The sequence below is a fragment of the Entelurus aequoreus genome, linkage group LG13, assembly GCF_033978785.1.
Source record: "Entelurus aequoreus isolate RoL-2023_Sb linkage group LG13, RoL_Eaeq_v1.1, whole genome shotgun sequence".
NCBI classification, from domain to species: Eukaryota; Metazoa; Chordata; class Actinopteri; order Syngnathiformes; family Syngnathidae; genus Entelurus; species Entelurus aequoreus.
The window spans coordinates 27,884,936-27,908,806 of NC_084743.1; the positions used below are offsets into that span (position 1 = coordinate 27,884,936).

The 23,871-nt window shown below is 38.2% G+C and overlaps 1 protein-coding gene across 1 annotated transcript in view; it reads right to left on the reverse strand.

Annotated features, from left to right (window-relative positions):
• Nucleotides 1–23,871, reverse strand: part of LOC133663276 (low-density lipoprotein receptor-related protein 1B-like) — an 872,326-nt gene that overhangs the window by 314,053 nt on the left and 534,402 nt on the right. Inside the window, 4 exon segments of the mRNA XM_062067630.1 lie at nucleotides 4,638–4,732; nucleotides 4,959–5,133; nucleotides 5,455–5,682; nucleotides 7,903–8,034. Coding sequence (XP_061923614.1) covers nucleotides 4,638–4,732; nucleotides 4,959–5,133; nucleotides 5,455–5,682; nucleotides 7,903–8,034 — 630 coding nt within the window.

The following is a 23,871-nucleotide window of genomic DNA, read 5'->3' on the forward strand; positions in this document are numbered from 1 at the left end:
AATGTTTTAATAGTGTTGGCCATGCAACACTCTGGGTCTATACAACACACACTTGTGGAAGGTATCGTTATAAAACATCCTACCAGGAAGACAAATGATCAGAAAAGGGACTGCATGGCTTTTAAATCCACTTCAAAGCTGACATGGCCATATTTCACAATACCACCATCAATGACGAGAACTGAAAGCTATTTCAGTAGCGGACTTTAGGACATTTACCCACTGTGTGTGGGATTTATAGCAAATTCAAATTCACAACGCATCATTAATTTAGTTTTGTCCCCAGGTCCACCCCATAATCATAAACGAAGCCAGTGAAATATAGTGCAAGATGCTGACAGACCCAGGAGGATAAAGACATGCAGACAGGACAATAGTGTTGATGGTGCGGTTTGACCTTGACCAATGGGGGACCATTTTTGTATATATAAAATAATAATACTGCGTTTTGACTGGCAATACCGGTATTAATTTAATCTGAAAGCCTGCCGTTCACAGAAAACCTCCTTACACCTGAGTCAACAATGAACACCGTTAGAAATAAACAAAAACATTGAAAGGCTTATTGAGTTTGTTTTAGGTTTTGGAGCTCTGCATTTGGGTTAGCTGCTTTAAAGTCAATGACAGTCTACAAAACAGGATCATTACTTTAGATGCATTTAAAACAAAGTTAAATCATCCAAGATTATTTTTTGTTTTTGTCTCTATTTAAATATGACCAATTGACGTAAATAGTCTCACAAAACTGTCACAATCACGCCTGTTTCATGAATGTAAATGTGCAAGCCAGCTGGCAGAGTTGAATATGTTTTCACTTTGAGCACTTTACGTTGAATCCCGAAACAGTTGAAGAGCCTTCTTTGTCATCATTATGCAAAATAGGAGAACAGACTTCCATTATTGGAAGGCTTTTGTTTTGTTCACTGCACATTCAAATGGTAAACATGCCTTGTATGTCTGCATGTGTGCAAAGGCAATACAGTGACTTGCCTGTCATAGGAATAAGCTGCATGCTACATTTCAAACATAGATATGTCTGAGACTAGAAGGTATGATTTTGTGATGAATGAACTGACATAATTGCATTTTCTCAATGTACATACTTAGCCAGACCGTCATGACCTTTTGGTTGCTGCTAGTATAGTCTTCACCCTTGTCTTTAAAAGTACCCTGTAGGGTTTACACCATGCCAGATCTTACCCAGCAGGCCCAAGACATTAAGACGACGTTGAGAACTTGTTGAATTAGGTCCTGATTTCGAGCAACTCAAACGTAACGTTGAGACAACATGCTTTTTGATAACGTTTATTCAATGTTGGTTTCTGACGTTGATTTGACCATTTGAGTTTTGATCATTTCCCAACCAATATTCTACAACACAAATAAAACGTTGAAACAACGTGCTTTTTTGACAACGTTCATTCAATGTCAAGTTGCGATGTTGATTTGACCATTGAATTTTGGTAATTTCCCAACCAGCAACGTGAATCCAACATTGGGCATCAACGCTGTCTCAAATTACAAATACAACATTTTTGCAACATTGTTTTGAAAGTCTGTTTTAAAGGACATGCATGTATAATCAATGTTGTATCAATGTCTCGTGCCAGCTGGGTAGTCCCAAAAACATCTTGAGTTTCTGTTTGCATGAACTATTTCTAAAAAAAACTTAATAATAAAGGGGATGAACACAGAAACATTTCCTTGGGGCCCTAATGAATATTAATGTATACAGAGGTGCAAGTCACAAGTAACGTTCAAGTACAGAAAAGTCAGATTCAACAATTTTTTCCCTACATTTAAAACACCCCCTTGTGGTCTACATAACATTTTATTGTGTTTTTTTGGTCAAAATTTTGCATAGATTATGTTTTACAGGGCATCTTCAAGACACTTCCTGACTGGCTCTGTGGGCGGTCTAATTTACGTGCCTCCACTATGACAGCGTCTTCACACCGTCAGCCATGTTGTAGTTTCCAGCGCTTCCGTATGGAGTCTAATGACAAATATACACTACCGTTCAAAAGTTTGGGGTCACCCAAACAATTTTGTGGAATAGCCTTCATTTCTAAGAACAAGAATAGACTGTCGCGTTTCAGATGAAAGTTCTCTTTTTCTGGCCATTTTGAGCGTTTAATTGACCCCACAAATGTGATGCTCCAGAAACTCAATCTGCTCAAAGGAAGGTCAGTTTTGTAGCTTCTGTAACGAGCTAAACTGTTTTCAGATGTGTGAACATGATTGCACAAGGGTTTTCTAATCATCAATTAGCCTTCTGAGCCAATGAGCAAACACATTGTACCATTAGAACACTGGAGTGATAGTTGCTGGAAATGGGCCTCTATACACCTATGTAGATATTGCACCAAAAACCAGACATTTGCAGCTAGAATAGTCATTTACCACATTAGCAATGTATAGAGTTTACTTCTTTAAAGTTAAGACTAGTTTAAAGTTATCTTCATTGAAAAATAAGGACATTTTAATGTGACCCCAAACTTTTGAACGGTAGTGTAAGTTAGAACTATAATAAACTTAGAACTTTTGATTGGATCGAGTAAAATAATAGCTTTACTATAATTTACTTTAATTTACTTTACTTGAATTATAGAATCGGGACACCGATCCGATAATTATATGGGATATCAGTCCGATATAGATGTAATATTTAAAGTAAACTGACATATATGAGTGCAGAAGATGGAAGCAGTGTGCCGTCACTGTCCAGCTCGAGATGAAGATTATCACAAGTCTGAACTATTAATGCTGCACATCAGGTAATAATCAATGTTAATTTTTTTAAACTTATCATGTCTATGTCTTCACTTTTTTTAGAAGAAACACTGTACATCAGAGATGTCTAAAGTGCAGCACAGGGGCCATTTTTGGACTGCAGCTTGTTTTTTAATGGCCGACGGCTTTTTGTAAAAATACAATTACGTATTAATGAGAAGTTTATATATTACAGTAATTTACTTTATCACCTGTAACACAACATTTATATATCTTATAATACAGTATATTGACCTACATTGGATTGGTTTTTGCAGTTTAAATTCACAAAAGGTATTTAATTGACTCCCACTTTATGTTTTGCATGTATTTCCATTACTGTAATTAGTCAAAACAGTTTTCCTTCCTGTCTTTGTACTTTATTGTACAGTATGGATGTAAAATGGGTCTTAAATTGTATTAATCATGGTCTTAAGTAGTCTAAAATGTGACTTGTTTAAACCTGCAGAAGACCCTGACTACAGAATAAAGTAGGTATGGTTTTTGCCAATATAGTATTGAATTGGTGTCAGTGTCGGACAAAATTCAAGGCTGTAATCTCAGTGTTGTATTGTATTATTGTATTACATCAAGACACGTCTATGAAATAACCCTCGTAAGTGTGAGAAATATTGTCAAAAATTGGAACAATTTGAACTCAAAAGAGACTTGACTTGAATCCTGAAAATGTTGACCTTAACATCGACCTAATTTATTTACTCGTATATTACATATACAGTATGGCAATTCCATTCTGATCCAATTCTGGGGTTTAAAGATGACTGTCTGATATGGGTAATTTTGTATCATTTTTGGTTTAGAGCTGATGAGCTGATGATAAAAAAGCGGACATGGACATTGATATATGGGGCCAAAGCAAATCTAAATCAGTTGTGTTGTTATCTGATGACTTCATATATACACATTTACATAATAATGGCTTCTCACTTTATACATGATTCTCTTTTGTTGCAAGCAAAATTGGCGGGAAATATCGAATCAGTTGCTTCATCCGATTTAAGGTACAGTGGGCAACGTAAGGACCTACTACAAAAACGTGAGTCAAACGTTTTATATGTGACAGGACCACTGTGCTGTTTTTTAAGACCTACTATACAAACACTAGTCAAATATTCTCTAAAATGGTTTCTGCTCTTTTTAAACACCTGTTGACAAAACACGGGTCAAATATCCTATACATGATAGGACTGTTTTTAAGGACCTACTACAAAAAACATTAGTCAAAGAGCCTCTACAATGGTATGTGCTGTTTTTAAAGCCCTACTGAAAACACTAGTTAAAGATCCTATATATGACAGGACCACTTTGCTGTTTTAAGGACCGACTGATAAAGACAAGAGTCGAAGATTCTCTATTGAATGGACCGCTTTGCTGTTTTTAAGGACCTACTATGAAATCACGGGTCAAATATCCTCTATATGACAGATACACTGTTCTGTTTTTAAAGAACTATTGACAAAAACACAAGTCTAAGATCCTCAACTGTATATGGCAGGACCACTTTGTTGTATTTAAGGACCAACTATGAAAACGCTAGTCAAAAATCCTTTATATGGGGGTGCAATGTCAAACCATTAGTCGGAAATCCTCTACTGTACATGGCAGGGCCACAATGCTATTTTTACTAACCTACAGACAAAAATAGAGTCAAAGATCCTGTATATGACAGGGCCACTTTGCTGTTTTTAAAGACCCACTTACAAAACACAAGACAAAGATCCTCTATATGGTATGTACTGTTTTTAAGATCCTACTGACAAAAACACAATAGTCAATGATCCCAATACTAAAGGAGTGCTCTGCTGTTTTTAATAGAGAATGCTCATCATTGCTGTGTTACTGACCCAGAGGGTCCCTCTGGTTCTGGTGGAGGACCTTGCTGTTACTTCCATCCATGTTGGCCATGTTAATGGTGTTGCCATCTGTCCAATAGATTTTCCTGAAGGAGAGGCAAACAGTTAGACGAGTCACAGGATACAACTTATTTTATCAGAATGAATCATTGCAAATTCAATTTGAATGTAAGCCAATCGATTTAGATTATCCTGAGAAGCTTTTAATAATGTGAATGATCTGTCCCCTTTTGGTCTGCAGTCAGGGTTCTTGATTTTCTGCATTGAGAATGACACAGTGATGAAGTAGACAGACATCTGTAATCTACTTACCCCTTGGCGGGGTGTACTACAAGGCACCTTGGCTTATCAATGCCGTGGATGATGGAAGTCTTCAGGGACCCATCAAAGCGAGCCACATTGATTTGTGACTCGTCATTTTCAGAGCTAAGCCAATATAAGTTCCTGGAAAGCCAGTCCAAAGCCAGACCGCGACAGTTCACTATGTCTGGCAGAAAGCAGACACACATATCATGCATGCATGTTTTGGCTGAAATAAACCATGCATAAAAAGACAACAATCTAATTTTAACAAAGTAGTGTGTTGAGACTGGAGACACATTATGTCAAAAAGAGGACATGACAGGTAGTCCAAACACAATTAGTAGCAATTACATATTAATTGGTTCTGACACATTTGCTAATAAAATCAGTGATTTATTATGACAGCATTTTATTTTTGCTCAGTACTCAAGAAAAACTCAAAAATGCCAGAATTTCAATGGACACAGACGTACACACATGTACAGATATGGTTAAATGATCCCACCTGATGAAATGATTGTCTCTAGTTGAGTGCCATTGATGAACGCCCGCTTAATGGTTTGGGTTTTGATATCAGCCCAATAGATCCTCTCCTCATGGGCATCATAGTCCACTACTGTGACGTCATCAATGTCTGGCACTGTCAGGGCTGTCATGACATTCATGTAAGGGTTGTCCATGTCCACACCACGGATTTCAGACCGGCGCACGTACAGGAGGAACCTTTTCAAAGCTGGTAAGATGATAAACAAATCAAGTTTATTGGTTTTGTATCGTCAAAACATTTTCTAAGGAGCATAACCACAATTGGTTTTGTCCTACAAAGTGTACTGTAATAGGGCAGTCAGATTATACAATTTTTGAATCAGATCAATTGCATTTGGAAATGTGATGATTAATCACAGGTGATTACTCGCTCGCATAATAAAATTAGCTTAAAAATAGATATATTTGTACACAAATGCAATTTCATCTTTAGAATGTCATCAAAGAACGTTTTTAAACATGTTACTTGAATGCATCTCATTTGTTTTGCGCAAAACCTGGAAACAGTTTTATCTAAGGTTCTTTCAGGCAGTATTTTAGAGTGAAATTTACCAGCCAGCACACCAGTCTCCTCACTCATTTTTGTACTGACGTATACATTGATCTGATATCTGACCGCCTAGCTAAGTGTGTACATGATTAATGTGACAATTATGTGTGATTAATCACGAGTTAACTCGTGAAGTTTAAAAGCCTTAGTTTTTAATGTAAGTATTGTACCAGCTGTCTGATTGTGACATGCATCTGAGTTGTAGTTTTGATTACCAGGTTTGGAGCTGTAGAAATCAGTAAAATTGCCAATGCTTTATAAGTAGCATGTGAGGTTGTATTTTTGATTCATTGTTTACTTAAAGCGTGAGTGAAAAATACACTACCGACCTGATAAGTCCAAAACAAAAAGAGATGATACAGTATAATCTGCTTAGAAATGTTACCTGGTGGTTGTTTGAGCACACTGCAGTTAGTCATTGATAGTCCCACTCCTTAAAGCTTTAGTCACACGCAGGATTTTCACAGGAATGAGGCAAATTACAACCCACTGTACAGTTGTGGTTAAATGTTTACATACACTTGTAAAGAACATAATGTCATGGCAGTCTTGACTTTCCAATAATTTCTACAACTCTTATTTTTTGTGATAGAATGATTGGAGCACATACTTGTTGGTCACAAAAAACATTCATGAAGTTTTTTTTTTATGGGTCTACTAAAAATGTGACCAAATCTGCTGGGTCAAAAGTATACATACATCAATGTTAATATTTGGCGGTAGACATGGTGTTCCTGGGATTAAAGGCCTCACCTTTTCTCTTCCAAACATGTTGCTGCGTATTGTGGCCAAACAGCTCAATTTAATCCCAGGAACACCAAGCCTACCGTCAAGCATGGTGGTGATATTATTATGCTCTGGGCCTGTTTTGCTGCCAATGGAACTGGTGCTTTACAGAGAGTAAATTGAACAATGAAAAAGGAGGATTACCTCCAAATTCTTCAGGAAAACCTAAAATCATCAGCCCAGAGGTTGGGTCTTGGGCGCAGTTGGGTGTTCCAACAGGACAATGACCCCAAACACACGTCAAAAGTGGTAAAGGAATTGCTAAGTCAGGCTAGAATTGAGGATTTAGAATGGCCTTCCCAAAGTCCTGACTTAAACGTGTGGACAATGCTGAAGAAACAAGTCCATGTCAGAAAACCAACACATTTAGCTGAACTGCACCAATTTTGTCAAGAGGAGTGGTCAGAATTCAACCGGAAGCTTGCCAGAAGCTTGTGGATGGCTACCAAAAGCGCCTTATTGCAGTGCAACTTGCCAAGGGACATGTAAACAAATATTAACATTGCTGTATGTATACTTTTGACCCAGCAGATTTGGTCACATTTTCAGTAGACCCATAATACATTCATAAAACAACCAAACTTCATGAATGTTTTTTGTGACCAGCAAGTATGTGCTCCAATCTCTCTATCACAAAAAAAAATAAGAGTTGTAGAAATGATTGGAAATTCAAGACAGCCATCACATTATGTCCTTCACAAGTGTATGCAACCTTTTGACCACGACTGTATGTGGGTTAGCATTAAGCTATCTTGCAAATTTATGTTTGAGCACCTTCTATAACGCAAGATTGACTTCTTGACATAGAACATTTCAAAATGACCTCGAGGCAGTCCGCTATGAATACACCTGTTTGGTCCCCAAGTGCTTGAGATGGGACGAGTCTGCAACATCCCGTGCAACCGAGTTATTGAAAATTGGTACAGTTTGATTTTCCATCAATCGGTACATGGTCACTGAATTTGGTCAGTACGTATAGCAGTGCCTTGTAACGGTTAACACTACGGTATATCCTACTCTACATTTCCCCTGTCATAAGAAAGTATGAAAAGTGATGATGTTTATGCTCACCAAAGCAGGATTGTTTGTCGGCTGAAAGCTTCATCAGGTGTGGACAGGTGCAGGATGCAATAGAGTTGTAATTGATGAGACACATATGCGAGCAAGGACCGCGTCCATCATTCTCCTCACAAGGGTTAGGGGCTGATGGCAAGAAAGAAAAGCAGATGCGTGAAAAAAAAACATACACATACAGAGATCATTTGTATGCGGAAAAGGTTGAGATGGCAAGCAAACAGATATGCCTGAATGAAGATAAACTGGATTTTGCAATTTGGCATTTAGAGGTCAGGCTGATGGCGTCACTCAAACAAAATGCTGACTTCAACGGCAAAAAAAAAGGACAAGAGAAAACGGCTTTGCTAAAAATGTGCTGTGAAGTGCAAGAGATAGATAAAACATTTCCTCCGTGAACCCTCTGAAAGTATAGAAGAAAAACCTATTTACTGTGACCTATTATTTCTGACAAAACAAAATGGTATGTAAGAGCAAAAACACAAAGGAAAAATATATTTAAAAAATATGTAGCTCACAACAAATCGAAAAGTAGAGCTGTGTTCCGAACATTAATGTGCCATTTGCAATACATTAGTGCGTCTTAAGGTACCTTATAATGTATTCAGAAGGTGTATGGAATTGACCACGCTGCCACATATTGGAATGGCAGCCATATCGTATAGTGCAGTGTTTTTCAACATTTTTTTGAGCCGAGGCACATTTTTTTCATTGAAAAAACCCAAAGGCACACCACCAGCAGAAATCATTAAAATATGAAACTCGATATTGACAATAAAAAGTCGTCGGATACGGCTTTAAACCATAACTAAGCATGCAACACTGTAGCTCTTGTCTCAAAGTAGGTGTACTGTCACCACCTGTTACATCACCCCTGAGTTTTTTGCTGTTTTCCCGTGTGTCGTGTTTTAGTTCTTGTCTTGCGCTCCTGTTTTGGTGGCTTTTCCTGTTTTGTTGGTATTTTCCTGTAGCAGTTTCATGTCTTCCTTTAAGCGCTATTCCCGTCACATGCTTTGTTTTAGCAAACAAGAAAATTTCAGTTGTTTTTTTCCTTCTTTGTGGGGACATTGTTGATTGTCATGTCATTTACGGATGTACTTTGTGGACGCCGTCTGCTCCACACGCTGTAAGTCTTTGCTGTCGTCCAGCATTCTGTTTTTCTTCACTTTGTCACCAGTTCAGTTGTAGTTTAATTCTGCATAGCCTTCCCTAAGCTTCAATGCCTTTTTTTAAGGGCACTCACCTTTTGTTTATTTTTCAGTTTAAGCATTAGATACCTTTTTACCTGCACACTGCCTCCCGCTGTCGTCTGCATATTGTGATCACAACAAAGCTGCCACCTACTGATATGGAAGAGTATTACATGGTTACTCTGCCGAGCACCGACACTCAACAACAACACATCATTTGCAGACTATAATTACTGGTGTGGAAAAAATATTTTTTACCCCAAATAGGTGAAATTAGATAATCTCCCACGGCGCAGTGGTTGAAAAACACTGGTATAGTGATATCAAAAGTTGCCTATAAGCCTATTTGCTTCAATCATCTCATAATGGGGATCAGCAATACCAGGGGTCCTTTGCAATAGGCATGCTTCCGAAGGGGCTTAGAATAAGGGGAAGGTTTTGTGCCACAACTACAATCACATAAGGGATAATCATTCAGCTCAAATTTAACCTGAAAAAAATAAATCAGTGTTTAGTACCAATACCATGGAGCATGAAGTCATGCATGCCCAACTAAACCCCCTAACTTGTCATGTGTATGCATGACATCATTTTGTACAAATAGAGAAACATGATGGAAACAAACTGCCATACAGTAGGAAAGGGATTCGTCACGGTTTACCTGACACATAAAACGTGAAAAATTTGGGTGGTGCACTTTCCACTTTGGCTGCCAGATGGCACTGTAGTGTTGACTATCTCAAAATGTGTTGCTTTTATTTACTACAACGACAGTTGCTATGTAGAGTGGCGCTTTCCATCATTTTCAGCAGATTGCATTGCAAAATGATTAACCCACTCCTTTCCTCTCATATGAGATACACCCAGGAATGGGGGCCATTATAGGGTGTAAAAAAGAATTGGTACTAAATGATAATCGATTTTAACAATAGAGATAGGATTACATCGTTTGGCGAGCTTATGCATCGATCTAATATACCCTAATGTACCGTATTTTTTGGAGTATAAGTCGCTCCGGAGTATAAGTCGCACTGGCCGAAAATGCATAATAAAGAAGGAAAAAAACATAAGTCGCACTGGAGTATAAGTCGCATTTTTGGGGTAAATTTATTTGATAAAACCCAACACCAAGAATAGACATTTGAAAGGCAATTTAAAATAAATAAAGAATAGTGAACAACAGGCTGAATAAGTGTACGTTATATGATGCATAAATAACCAACAGAGAACGTGCCTGGTATGTTAACGTAACATATTATGGTAAGAGTCATTCAAATAACTATAACATATAGAACATGCTATACGTTTACCAAACAATCTGTCACTCCTAATCGCTAAATCCCATGAAATCTTATACGTCTAGTCTCTCACGTGAATGAGCTAAAAAATATTATTTGATATTTTACGGTAATGTGTTAATACTTTCACACATAAGTCGCTCCTGAGTATAAGTCGTACCCCCGGCCAAACTATGAAAAAAACTTCGACTTATAGTCCAAAAAATACGGTATATGAATCGGTCAATTGGAGTGTCATGAATCGGTTGACTGGAGATCTGTTATAAAATAGGACCTTTCTGGTCTTGTAAGACTTCAGTGAAGACATCTATCGAGAAGTCGGCATCAACAGTACAACGTGGCGGGCAACACTGAAGGGTTTAACATTAAATGCGCCCCCGAATAGGTATGTATACCGGGTGACAGTATTTTTAGGTACCGGTTCCTTATTGGGTCGGTCCAAGCAGACTGTTTGAATTCTGGGCAAATAATACTGATATTTGCACTTTTTTATCCATCTGACAGGCATAATTATGACACCGCGCAGTGAAACATTAATTCAGGTGCCGCTGCAACACATAAAACATGACACAGCAGAACAGCCAACCGGAGTCAAACTTTTACCGCCGAACTTCTGGGTACGCGGAAGTAAACAACATCATATGCGGAAAGTCACAGAAATTGATCGAGATGCTGTCATTGAGAAGAAAAGGAGCAATCATATTTACCGTGCACTCGACAAACACTCACCTCCATGGAGCCTTGCCAGCCAGGGGCCAGCACTCTATAAAGGGCAGCCCTGCACGGTGCACCCTTCTGGGGCTATTTCTGTGCTTGCCTCCGGGACACACGGCCTCCTCAAACTACCAAACTAACTCCAGAGCCAAACAATTCCCAAATGACTTGTACGCGTCAGATGATATGTTTTTTTTTTGTTGCAAATATGATGACTACTTGTCGCCATAAAGCTGTGTGAAAAAACACCTGCTACTACTGCAGCCAGTTGTGGATGCGACCAGCGATTAAACATCTTAATTGGTAAATTGATGATAACTTGACAGATTGTAATACCATAGTTGGACTACTGGGCTGGTATAACACCTCTCTACTTGATGCACAGCACACAGCATTTAATGTGTGCTACTTAAGTAAACAACAGTAATTACTAGAGATGGTCCGATAATGGCTTTTTGCCGATATCCGATATTCCGATATTGTCCAACTCTTAATTACTGATTTCGATATCAACCGATACCGATATATACAGTCGTGGAATCAACACATAATTATGCCTAATTTTGTTGTGATGCCCCGCTGGATGCTTCAAACAATGTAACAAGGTTTTTCAAAATAAATCAATTCAAGTTATCGAAAAAAATGCCAACATGGCACTGCCATATTTATTATTGAAGTCACAAAGTGCATTATTTTTTTTTAACATGCCTCAAAACAGCAGCTTGGAATTTGGGACATGCTCTCCCTGAGAGAGCATGAGGAGGTTGAGGTGGGCGGGGTCGGGGGGGCAGAGTTGAGGTGGGGTGGGGGGATAGCGGGGGGTGTATATTGTAGCGTCCCGTAAGAGTTAGTGCTGCAAGGGGTTCTGGGTATTTGTTCTGTTGTGTTTATGTTGTGTTACTGTGTGGATGTGTCTCCCGAAATGTGTTTGTCATTCTTATTTAGTGTGGGTTCACAGTGTGGCGCATATTTGTAACAGTGTTAAAGTTGTTTATACGGACACCCTCAGTGTGACCTGTATGGCTGTTGACCAAGTATGCCTTGCATTCACTTGTGTGTGTGAAAAGCCGTAAATATGAGTGCCTTTAAGGTTTATTGGCGCTCTGCACTTCTCCCTAAGTCCGTGTACCACTCCGTACAGCGGCATTTTAAAAAGTCATACATTTTACTTTTTGAAACCGATACCGATAATTTCCGATATTACATTTTAAAGCATTTATCGGCTGATAATATCGGCAGTCCGATATTATCAGACATCTCTAGTAATTACCTGGTAGCTTTTCCAAAAGTGTTTTGTTTACATGTTCTTTTCTTAAAATGTATGGATTGCAATGCACCGAAGTAATGAGTTCTACTATTTGTTCAGGATTAATACAGTATGTCTTTAAAAAAAATAACCCTGCAACATTCCATCTGCATCTAATTGTCATGTTTTAAAAATGTTAGTGAACATATCGTAACCCATGTATCTAGACTTATATAGAGATGCACACCCCTAGGCCACATGAATTCCATCCCTGTTGTAGGTTCAAAAACAACTAATTATTGTCCCTGGTCAAAGCCACAAGTAAATTGCATTTTAGAGACCACAGCATCCAGACTGAAGATCCATCTTTGAGTATCTGATTTTAAAGGGGTTGTTTTTAACCTTGATGTGGATGCTTAGAGGGTGCTAACTCCAAATGGCATTTTTTAGCTTCTTTTTTTCACGAAGCAAACATGTCGATGTGAGTCAGACAACCCGTGGATTGCACTGTACATTTTTATTGAACACACTTGCACCGTTTTCAAATAGTCGAATAATTGAAGAGTCGGATGTAGGAGGCGAGTTAATTACTGATGGGTCCACCGCGTACAACGGTAATTTATTGCGTTCATCATGTCTTGTTTAAATAGTAGAAAAAGATTATTGTGAGCAGACAAATTGTTTTGTATTATCTTATTCTATTATCCCAATTTTAAAACTGACTACTGCCCTAAAGTGAATTAAACAAAAAGTCATATGTACAATTACAAAAAGGAATAGTACAAGGCTGAGTTTATTTAATCCTACCCCTTTTCCAATTCACACGTGTTCACTTCCTGTTCCCATTTTGTACACAATGACATCCATAAATAATAAATAGTAATGTTCTCAATAAAAAGTTATACAAGTTGTATTTCACATAATGAAATAAAAAACTGTAAATGTTTCAATAGAGTTTATAATGTTTATTAGGATTATTCGTCTTTGCACTTTGTAAACATTTTGAGGTTTGAACAGTTTCTTAAATTGAATCATATTAGTACATTTTTTGACTTACTTACTTAATCCATTCCATAATTTAATTCCACATGCTGACATACTAAAGGTTTTAAGTGTTGTATGTCCAAACAAATGTTTTAAGGTATTTTTTTAAAGTATATATTTATCCTCTTTTGTTGAGAGGAATTGTTGTACATTGTTGGGTAGCAGTTATAGTTTGCTTGGTGCAGAATTTTAGCTGTTTGCAAATCCAAATCATTGAATTTCAATAATTGTAATTCAAAATGCTTCATGTTAAAGTTTGCATACGAGCTTCTGCTGTTGAAGTTAATAATTAACAATTCATTGTGGAACCTATCTGCAACACCTGTATGGTTCCAATGAACGCAAGTCATCAGAATGAACAAAATACACCAACATGCTGTATTTTTCCGACTGTGAGCTGTTACATTTTTCCCACGCTTTGAACCCCGCGGCTTATAAAATGGTGCAGCTAATTTATGGATTTTTCTTCGCATCAGCGAAGAAAAATCCATAAATTAGGCCGTAGTGTTTTGTATTCAACAAATAGTTTTCATAGAACACCAACAGAGACACTGGAAAGGTGTGTGTGCGATGGCGCCATCTTTTGGACGAGTTCGCTCACTGCAGGTGCTACAGATTGAAAATCCACTTCCTGTTTTGTGTTTTGACCCAGAAGTATAGGTCACGTTTCATCTACTATTTTTCCATAGCGTTTCTGCTTGACAGGATTCTTTATTCATCACTCTGAGCAACTGTTGTAAGTTTTACAATGAAACTAAAAGTATTCATACTTATTAAACGTCCCATGTGTGATGTCTGTACAATTGTTTTCATGCGTATTTGTACGTGCTATGGTAATGCAATCAAGCTAGCGTAGTTAAATATGCTACCATGTTTGCAAGTGTCTGTGTTAGTATTATTAACTTACAATGATATTATTTTACTATTGTTTCAGTTTCGTAAATTCACCAAAACGTTACAGTGGAGTTATTGAGTCTGTTTAGCTAATGGGAGAGCTAGCTTTCACAGCTAGTGGGTCCATGACAATGACTTCTGTTTTGTTTGATCAGCCGTTTTACTGCTGTGCTAGGAAACAATTAAGGTATGTAAATAATAATTTACAAAATCATTCGTACCAGTATATATCTGCGGCTTTAAGTCCGGTAAAGTGTAAAATATGTATTTCTTCTAAAATTTGGTGGGTGCGGCCTAAATATCGGTGAGCTCTATGGCCCGGAAAATACGGTCTATTTTTGTCTTTAAGAATGTAAGGAATTTATATGCATTCAACATGTTTATATTCTTATTAAACACCTTTACCATTTTACAAAAACCAACGTCCGTTCTATACATGAGGCAGATCGACTCGGCTTGGCCATTTCACAAGTAGCTCGCCTGCTGAAAATGTGTGTGCTTTCCTGACATAAACAAAAGCAGTCCCAGAGAAGCAACAAATAATTTGCGGTTATGTCGTTGTTATGATAGAATATGCATTCAATGATAGCTAACAACACACAGAGCTAATGCGCATGCACATGTTACGCACAGGTGTAGGTATGGCATTACTTGCTGTAAGAGGGTAAACACATTGGGAAGTTAACACCCTCTGGGCATCCACATCAAAGTTAAAAACAACCCCTTACAAATCAGATACCCAAAGATGGATCTTCAGTCTGGATGCTGTGGTCTCTAAAATCGGACAGCCAAGCGTCGTTTACGGAAACAGTACTACACACATCTAGTGTTTTACCGATGCCAATATTTTGGTACCGGTATCGGTACCAAACTATTTTGGTACTTTTCGGTACTTTTCTAAAAAAAAGGGGACCACAAAAAATTTCATTATTGGCTTTATTTTAACAAAAAATCTTACAGTACATTAAACATATGTTTCTTATTGCACGTTTGTCCTTAAATAAGACACCTTTTCTTTTAGTAATAAGTAAACAAACAAAGGCTCCTAATTTAGCTGCTGACGTATTGTGGAGGATGCATATATGTTTAAGAGTTATTTCTTTTTACATAGCCATGTTTAGAGTAGCTAGTACTTTTCCTTTGTATATTCTACCAGTTTATTTCGACATTTCAGATGCCTGGTTAGTGTCTCCACCCTTGGAATGTGAAATACAACCCCCACTCTCTCTCCTTATCAGTGTTGCGAGGGGGAGAGGGGGGGCTTTCTTTGTGTGCAAAGAGTGGGCTTTTCCGTTTGAATAGAGTAGCCGATATGAATGCATTGGTTAAACTGATCTCCTAAAGTTTTAGTAAAACTTGAAAATATTCCTATTCTGTCTTGATGGTCCTTCTTACTCAGCATATATGTCATCGAAATAATTTGGGATTGACCAGTAACTTAGATTCCCTGGGAGGAAGAACTGGTCTGACGCAACAGTATGCAGTAACATATTGTGTCATTTATCATTCTATTATTTTGTCAACATTATTAAGGACAAGTGGTAGAAAATGAATGATTAATCTACTTGTTCATTTACTGTTAATATCTGGTTATTTTCTGTTTCAACATGTTCTATCTACACTTCTGTTAAAATGTAATAATCACTGATTCTAAATACTTTACATTAGTTTTAGATGATACCACACATTTGGGTGTCAATCCGATACCAAGTAGTTACAGGATCAGACATTGGTCATGTTCAAAGTCCTCATGTGTCCACGTATTTCCTGAGTTTATAAATATGATATAATTTTTTTTTAAACGAAAGAAGATTTTGTGATGCTAAAAAATGTCCATGTAATCATAGTAGTATTGACTAGATACTTTATTGTACTTGGTATTATTACAGTGGATGTTAGGTGTAGATCCACCGATGGGGTTTGTTTATATTGTAGCGTCCCAGAAGAGTTGGTGCTGTAGGGAATTCTGGGAATTTGTTCTGTACTGTTTATGTTGTGTTGCGGTGCAAATATTCTCCCAAAATGTGTTTGTCATTAGTGTTTAGTATGGTTTCACTATATGGCACATGTTTATGACAGTGTTGGCGTTGTTTATACGGCCACCCTCAGTGTGACATGTATGGCTGTTGATTAAGTATGCCCTCCATTCAGTCTGATCAGTGTGTTCAAAGTTAAAATGGTCGCCTCAATGGTTAATGATTGGACATAATGAAATATTGTGTTGACTTTGTCAACTCAATCAATCAATCAATGTTTACTTATATTGCCCTAAATCACGAGTGTCTCAAAGGGCTGCACAAGTCACAACGACATCTTCGGCTCAGATCCCACATCAGGGCAAGGAAAAACTCAACCCAATGGGACAGTGAGAAACCTTGGAGGGGACCGGTGCAATGGACGTCTAGTGGATCTAGCGTAATATTGTGAGAGTCCAGTCCATAGTGGATCTAACATAATAGTGAGAGTCTGTAGACAAGGTTTTACTCATCCATCATTTTGACTCTGGTGTGCTGTGGTACAACGTGTAACATATAGAGCTACTGCGCCTCCTACAGGGTTGATATTTGAAATAATCATACTTGATTTGTCTCCATGAAGACAAGGATGCACCTCGTCCTGAGGGCCGACGTGACGACGACGGGTGGGAGACCGGTACTTTTGAGAGGCGGTATAGTACCAAATATGATTCATTAGTTTCGCGGTACAATACTAATACCGGTATACCAAACAACCCTACACACATCTTACAACAAAGCACAGGCGTCGTTTGTGCTGTTTTCACTGTTCATACTGTTGGGTTTGGTATCTTCATCGTACACATTTGTACTTCCTATATCCCGATGTTAAAACTAGAGATAAATGCTTTAAAATGTAATACCGGAAATTATCGGTATCGGTTTCAAAAAGTAAAATGTATGACTTTTTAAAACGCCGCTGTACGGAGTGGTACACGGACGTAGGGAGAAGTACAGAGCACCAATAAAATGTAAAGGCACTGCCTTTGCGTGCCGGCCCAATCAGATAATATCTACGGCTTTCCACACACACAAGTGAATGCAAGCATACTTGGTCAACAGCCATACAGGTCACACTGAGGGTGTCCGTAAAAACAACTTTAACACTGTGACAAATATGCGCCACACTGTGAACCCACACCAAACAAGAATGACAAACACATTTCGGGTGAACATCCGCACCGTAACACAACATAAACACAACAGAACAAATACCCAGAACCCCTTGCAGCACTAACTCTTCCGGGACGCTACAATATACACCCCCCGCTACCCCCCACGCCTCCCACCTCAACCCCCCCTCCCCCCAATCCCGCCCACTTCAACCTCCTCATGCTCTCTCAGGGAGAGCATGTCCCAAATTCCAAGCTGCTGTTTTGAGGCATGTTAAAAAAAATAATGCACTTTGTGACTTCAATAATAAATATGGCAGTGCCATGTTGGCATTTTTTTCCATAACTTGAGTTGATTTATTTTGGAAAACCTTGTTACATTGTTTAATGCATCCAGCGGGGCATCACAACAAAATTAGGCATAATAATGTGTTAATTCCACGACTGAATATATCGGTATCGGTTGATATCGGAATCGGTAATTAAGAATTGGACAATATCGGATATCGGCAAAAAAGCCATTATCGGACATCTCTAGTTGAAACCATAGCAACACACTCAAATAGGAAATGACGTATAATAAAGCCATCTTGGAATCATTTGGTATTTGCACAAATATATGCAGGGCGATATACTGTATATAATTGCAATATGGATCTTGTAGACAAACTCTATATAACTCAAAATAGAACTCCATATTACTCCAATCACTGAAAGTGTGGGGCCCAAAATAACTCTGGAGCATATGGATGATTTTTTTTTTTTGTTGTTGTGCCATTTAGACGGGTTTCTTTGTGGTTGTCTGTGCCGGCATTAATCAATCACTTTTGAGTTATGCAAATCACAGAAACAGGACTGTTGTAGGCTTTCTAATCTGCAAGGGATTGTTCCCCTTACTCTTATGGTGAAGCACCCGCTGCTTTGTGTTTCAAGAGCCTCTAGTGAAATGCTATTGAATGGTTTTCTGAGACCAGCTGTGTATTGGTATTTTCATTCTTTGTCACATCACATCCATCCCTCTCCTTCCTTTCACCCAACGTTCCGGGTGCAGCGGAGCAGCACAGAGACAGACACGTGCACACCGACACCTACACTCAGCTTTTCCTTTTTTTTTCTTCTTTTTTTTTTTTACTATGAAAGATTGGGCATGCCCTTCTTGATGAACACAGTCCCATTTATTATAATAGTGCTAGTGGAAAGAAACAAGCTAATTAACTGGTGACACACGGAGAAAGCAGAGGAAGCATTAAAGACGTAAACCCGATTACCACTGTGATAATACCCATTTCAGCATGGTGCATTCTTTACAATGAAAAGATGCTGACGGGATTACATTTGGGAACTTGGCATTGGTGCAAATTAATAGGATACATTAGCTCTTCAAGTCTGAAAACAGATATAGATTGTAGCTTCATCAACGGTTAACACTAATTAGAAAACAACCTATTCTGAGAAATAAAATTCGGTATATTCCGGACTATAAAATGCCACTGTTTCCTACGCTTTGAACCATGCAGCTTATATATTTATATTTATTTCCTCATCTAACTGCCATAATGTTTTATGTTAAACAAATACTTTTCATAAAACACAAACAGAGACATTGAAAATGTGGGTTATTGTTTGTACTATGGCGCCATCTTTTGGACGAGTTCCCTCACTGCAGTTGAACGTCTTCAGTACTTTCTTCTGTTTAGTGCCTTGAACCCGACGTACAAGTGCCATTCCATCTTCTAGTCGTCCGTAGCGTTTCTACTGGTATGGCTACTTCGTTCATCACTCCAAGCAACAATTGCACGTTTTACAACATAACTAAAAAAATTAATACATACTAAACCATCTGTCGGTGTGTTTTCATGCATATTTGTATGTGTTATTGTAATGTAATGAAGCTAGTGTCGTTAACATTAGCTAATAATCTAACACGTTTGCAAGTGTCTGTGTTAGTATTATTAACTTACAATGGCATTCTTTTTGTATTGCAGTTTGGTAAATTCACCAAAACGTCACAGTGTTTAGCTGATTAGAGCAGTGTTTTTCAACCACTGTGCCGCGGCACACTAGTGTGCCGTGAGATACAGTCTGGTGTGCCGTGGGAGATTATCTAATTTGGGTTAACATATTTTTTGCGAACAAGTAATTATAGTCCGCAAATGATGTGTTGTTGTTGAGTGTCGGTGCTGTCTAGAGCTCGGCAGAGTAACCGCGTAATACGTTTCCATATCAGTAGGTGGCGGCAGGTAGCTAATTGCTTTGTAGATGTCGAAAACAGCGGGAGGCAGCGTGCAGGTAAAAAGGTATCTAATGCTTAAACCAAAAATAAACAAAAGGTGAGTGCCCCTAAGAAAAAGCATTGAAGCTTAGGGAAGGATGGGAAGGCTATGCAGAACGAAACTAAAACTGAACTGGCTGCAAAGTAAACAAAAACAGAATGCTGGACGACAGCAAAGACTTACTGCGGAGCAAAGACGGTGTCCACAATGTACATCCGAACATGACATTACAATCAACAATGTCTCCACAAAGAAGGATAAAAACAACTGAAATATGCTGGATTGCTAAAACAAAGTAGATGCGGGAAATATCGCTCAAAGGAAGACATGAAACTGCTCCAGGAAAATACCAAAAATAGAGAAAAAGCCACCAAAATAGGAGCGCAAGACAAGAACTAAAACTCAAAATAAGTCGGGGCGTGATGTGACAGGTCGTGACAGTACACCTACTTTGAGACAAGAGCTACAGTGATGCATGCTTGGTTATGGTTTAAAGTCATATCCAATAATTGCAACAACGACTTTTTACTGGCAACTGAGTTTCGTTTTTTAATGAGATCTGCTGGTGGTGTGCCTCCGGATTTTTTCAACGCAAAAAATGGGCCTTGGCTCAAAAAAGGTTGAAAAACACTGGATTAGAGAACTAGCGTCCGCAGCTCGGGAATCCATTACTATGGCTTCTGTTTTATTTGATCAGCCGTTTTACTGCCATATCACAGACACCATTGGGAAGTAATTAAGGTGTAAAAAAACATTTACAAAATATTTCTGTGTATATAGCTAATTTCACAACGCTTATATATTTTTTCCCTCGGAAATTTAGTGGTTGCAGCTTATTTGCCGGTACACTCTATAGTCTGGAAAATTCAGCAAATACAATTGACTTAATGTTATTTGACTGTATATTACAGTAAATGTTATGGGTGTGACAATATTTCTTAAAGAGAAAAACTGCCCTGTGGGTACATGGCAGAAGCCTAATAAGCAGCTGCCACCAACCAGAAGCCTAAAACACCGAACCACGTAATCGCTGCTGTGACTGACTGACACTATTCGCAACATGGAAGTGTCCGTGCGCGAGACAGGGACGGAACCCCACATCAACTGGCTTTGGTACAGAGATGGTTGTGGTTGTCCTCCTTCACTGGAGCCCAACAGCCACTGCAGCGTTTATATCCAAGCAAAAACAAGTAAATCATTGAATCCGCAATTGTACAACACTTTGAATAAGCTTGTTACCTCAAGCAGCAATAGTGAGCAGCAGTATAATACTAATACATCCGAGTATAACGGTATATATTCTAAGAAAGAGCAGCAATGCAGACAAGTTCTACAGTAAGAGTTTGAACTGTGTGAGTTATTATATTATTGGTATTAAATTAAAGTTATTTATTGCCTTGAAGGGTACCTATGATTAATTTTCATTTCAGAATCATAATTGTTGTTACCATGTTTGATACTCGTGTTGAACAATGTCAAAAGCATTAAATCATACGATTCACGCTTTTTGGTGTGAGCTCGCTCCCAGTTTTGGATGCCTCGGTTTGCGGGGTTTTGTAGCTTGGGTACGCCGTGATGTCACCGCAAGGTAGATGTACTTAGACGTTAAATCAATTTCCCAGCCTATGCTTCAGGGCCATAAAAAATATAAACAAGTAGGACTAAGTATTATTGTCATCTAATATTGGCATGTGCATAATATCACAAATGTGCGACATGCAGTGACATAAATAAAAGCGGCATTTTTTATGACAAGTCTGAATCAATCGGTTATTGTGCAGGTGTACCTAATGTTGTGACCGGGTGTAACTATGAAGTATATTTTCGTGTCTGGGAAAAAAAAAATTGTGGTGACGACTTCAAGATATATATTCAAACGGCGTACATTTGGGAAAGCCTCTAGAATCGAACATCCTGCAGACAAACTCAAAAAACGATTGATAAAAGTGACTGTGGACCAAATCTTACGCAATATTTACATCAAAGCATATACAGTACATATTATCGAGACCCCAAAAAAGTGTTTTAACCTTCGTCTTGTGTTAGGGTCGGCACCGACCCGTTTTAGTTTTTAATGCATAAAAGAACCACATAAATTTATTTTTTTGCATCAAGGCTTTTTGACTTTGTCAGGAACCTCTATTTCAACAAAATAAAACTTTTTTTTTTTTTCCACTAAATTATAAAATGCTCTGGTTGAAATTATGACCTTGGTGTTTTTAGGGTCGGTTTCGACCCAGTCATAAAAATAAGATTTTAAAGCAATAATTAGAACCAAAACTGAACACACTGACAGCCAGCTCCTCTCCCAATCATGTGAGTTTAGGGGATTCTCATTTTACCTTGTTATCCAGTACAAAAACAAACAAAGACGGGCATGTCCAGACATGTGAGGTCAATTCAGTATAGAGTTGGTGACTTGCAGAGTGCACATCTCCAATTTGCAGATTGCAAAAATGAAAAAAAGATTTACAGTGAGAGAAGTTCTGGATAATATTTTTGCTGAAAATGAGGGAGAGGACACAGAGCAGCATAGTGATACGGATGAACAGGTTTCTGAGGAAGAAGACAATGTGGAGTATCATCCAGAAGACACAGACACATCTGATGAGTCTGATGAGGAGGTCATACCAAAGACCATAAAAATGGGACCCATTACCTCCCTGCTTGGTTGGCACTCAGCATCAAGGGTTGGAATTGGGGGTTAAATCACCAAAAATGATTCCCGGGTGCGGCATCGCTGCTGCCCACTGCTCCCCTCACCTCCCAAGGGGTGAACAAGGGGATGGGTCAAATGCAGAGGACACACCTAGTGTGTGTGACAATCATTGGTACTTTAACTTTAACTTAACTTAACTTGATTTGCTTTATTGGTTGTTGTTTGTTTGACCTTGCAAATCTATATTTTGTGTTATGACTTGTTCTACTTTTCATTTTGTGTTTGTATTAAAGTTCTGCTGCTGAAAAAAATAATTTTTAGCCTTTTTCTTGAAGTAAATATATATGGGTCGAGATTGACCCGTAACACCATAGATTTTACTCTAGTTAAAATTATTAAAATGAAAAAATAAATTAAACAAATATATTTAAGAGATGTGTTCTAATACCCCTCAGTTATAGTCAGGTAACACAACAACCTTTTATTTATTTATACGATTCTCTTGAGGTTCATTTTACCATTTTTAAAATTGAAATCGAGGGGTATACTGACAAAAAAAAAGGCCCAATGGCCCACACCAAAAATATTAAAACCAATATTTTCATGGATAAGGAAGCCTAACAAGGTAACCAAGAGATGAGAAACAAATTGGATGATAGATAGTTGTTTTTAGTGTATTTTACAGCTGATTTAAGACATGGGTCAAAACCGACCCGTTAACATAAGAGATGGTAACAGAAAGCTAACACAAGAGGAAGGTTAAATGTACAAAACCCAAAACCAGTGAAGTTGGCACATTGTATAAATCGTAAATAAAAACAGAATATGATGATTTGCAAATTATTTTCAGCCTATATTCAATTGAATAGACTTCAAAGACAAGATACTTAACGTTCAAACTGGTAAACTTTGTTATTTTTTTGCAAATATTAGCTAATTTGGAATTTCATGCCTGCAACATGTTTCAAAAAAGCTGGCACAAGTGGCAAAAAAGACTGAGAAAGTTGAAGAATGTTCATCAAACACTTATTTGGAACATCCCACAGGTGAACAGGCTAATTGGGAACAGTTGGGTGCCATGATTGGGTATGAAAGCAGCTTCCATGAAACAAAAACAAAGACGGGGGTCACCACTTTGTGAACAAATGTGTGAGCAAATTGTCAAACAGTTCAAGAACAACATTTCTCAACGATCTATTGCAAGGAATTTAAGGATTTCACAATCTACGATTCGTAATATCATCAAAACATTCAGAGAATCTGGAGAAATCACTGCACATAAGTGGCAATGCCCGAGACCTTCGATCCCTCAAGTGGTACGACGTCAAAAAACGACATCAGTGTGTAAAGGATATCACCACACAGGCTCAGGAACACTTCAGAAAACCACTGTCAGTAACTACAGTTTGTCGCTACATCTGTAAGTGCAAGTTATAACTCTACTATGCAAGTGCGAAAGCCATTTATCAACAACACCCATAAATGCCGCCGGCTTTGCTGGGCCCGAGCTCATCTAAGATG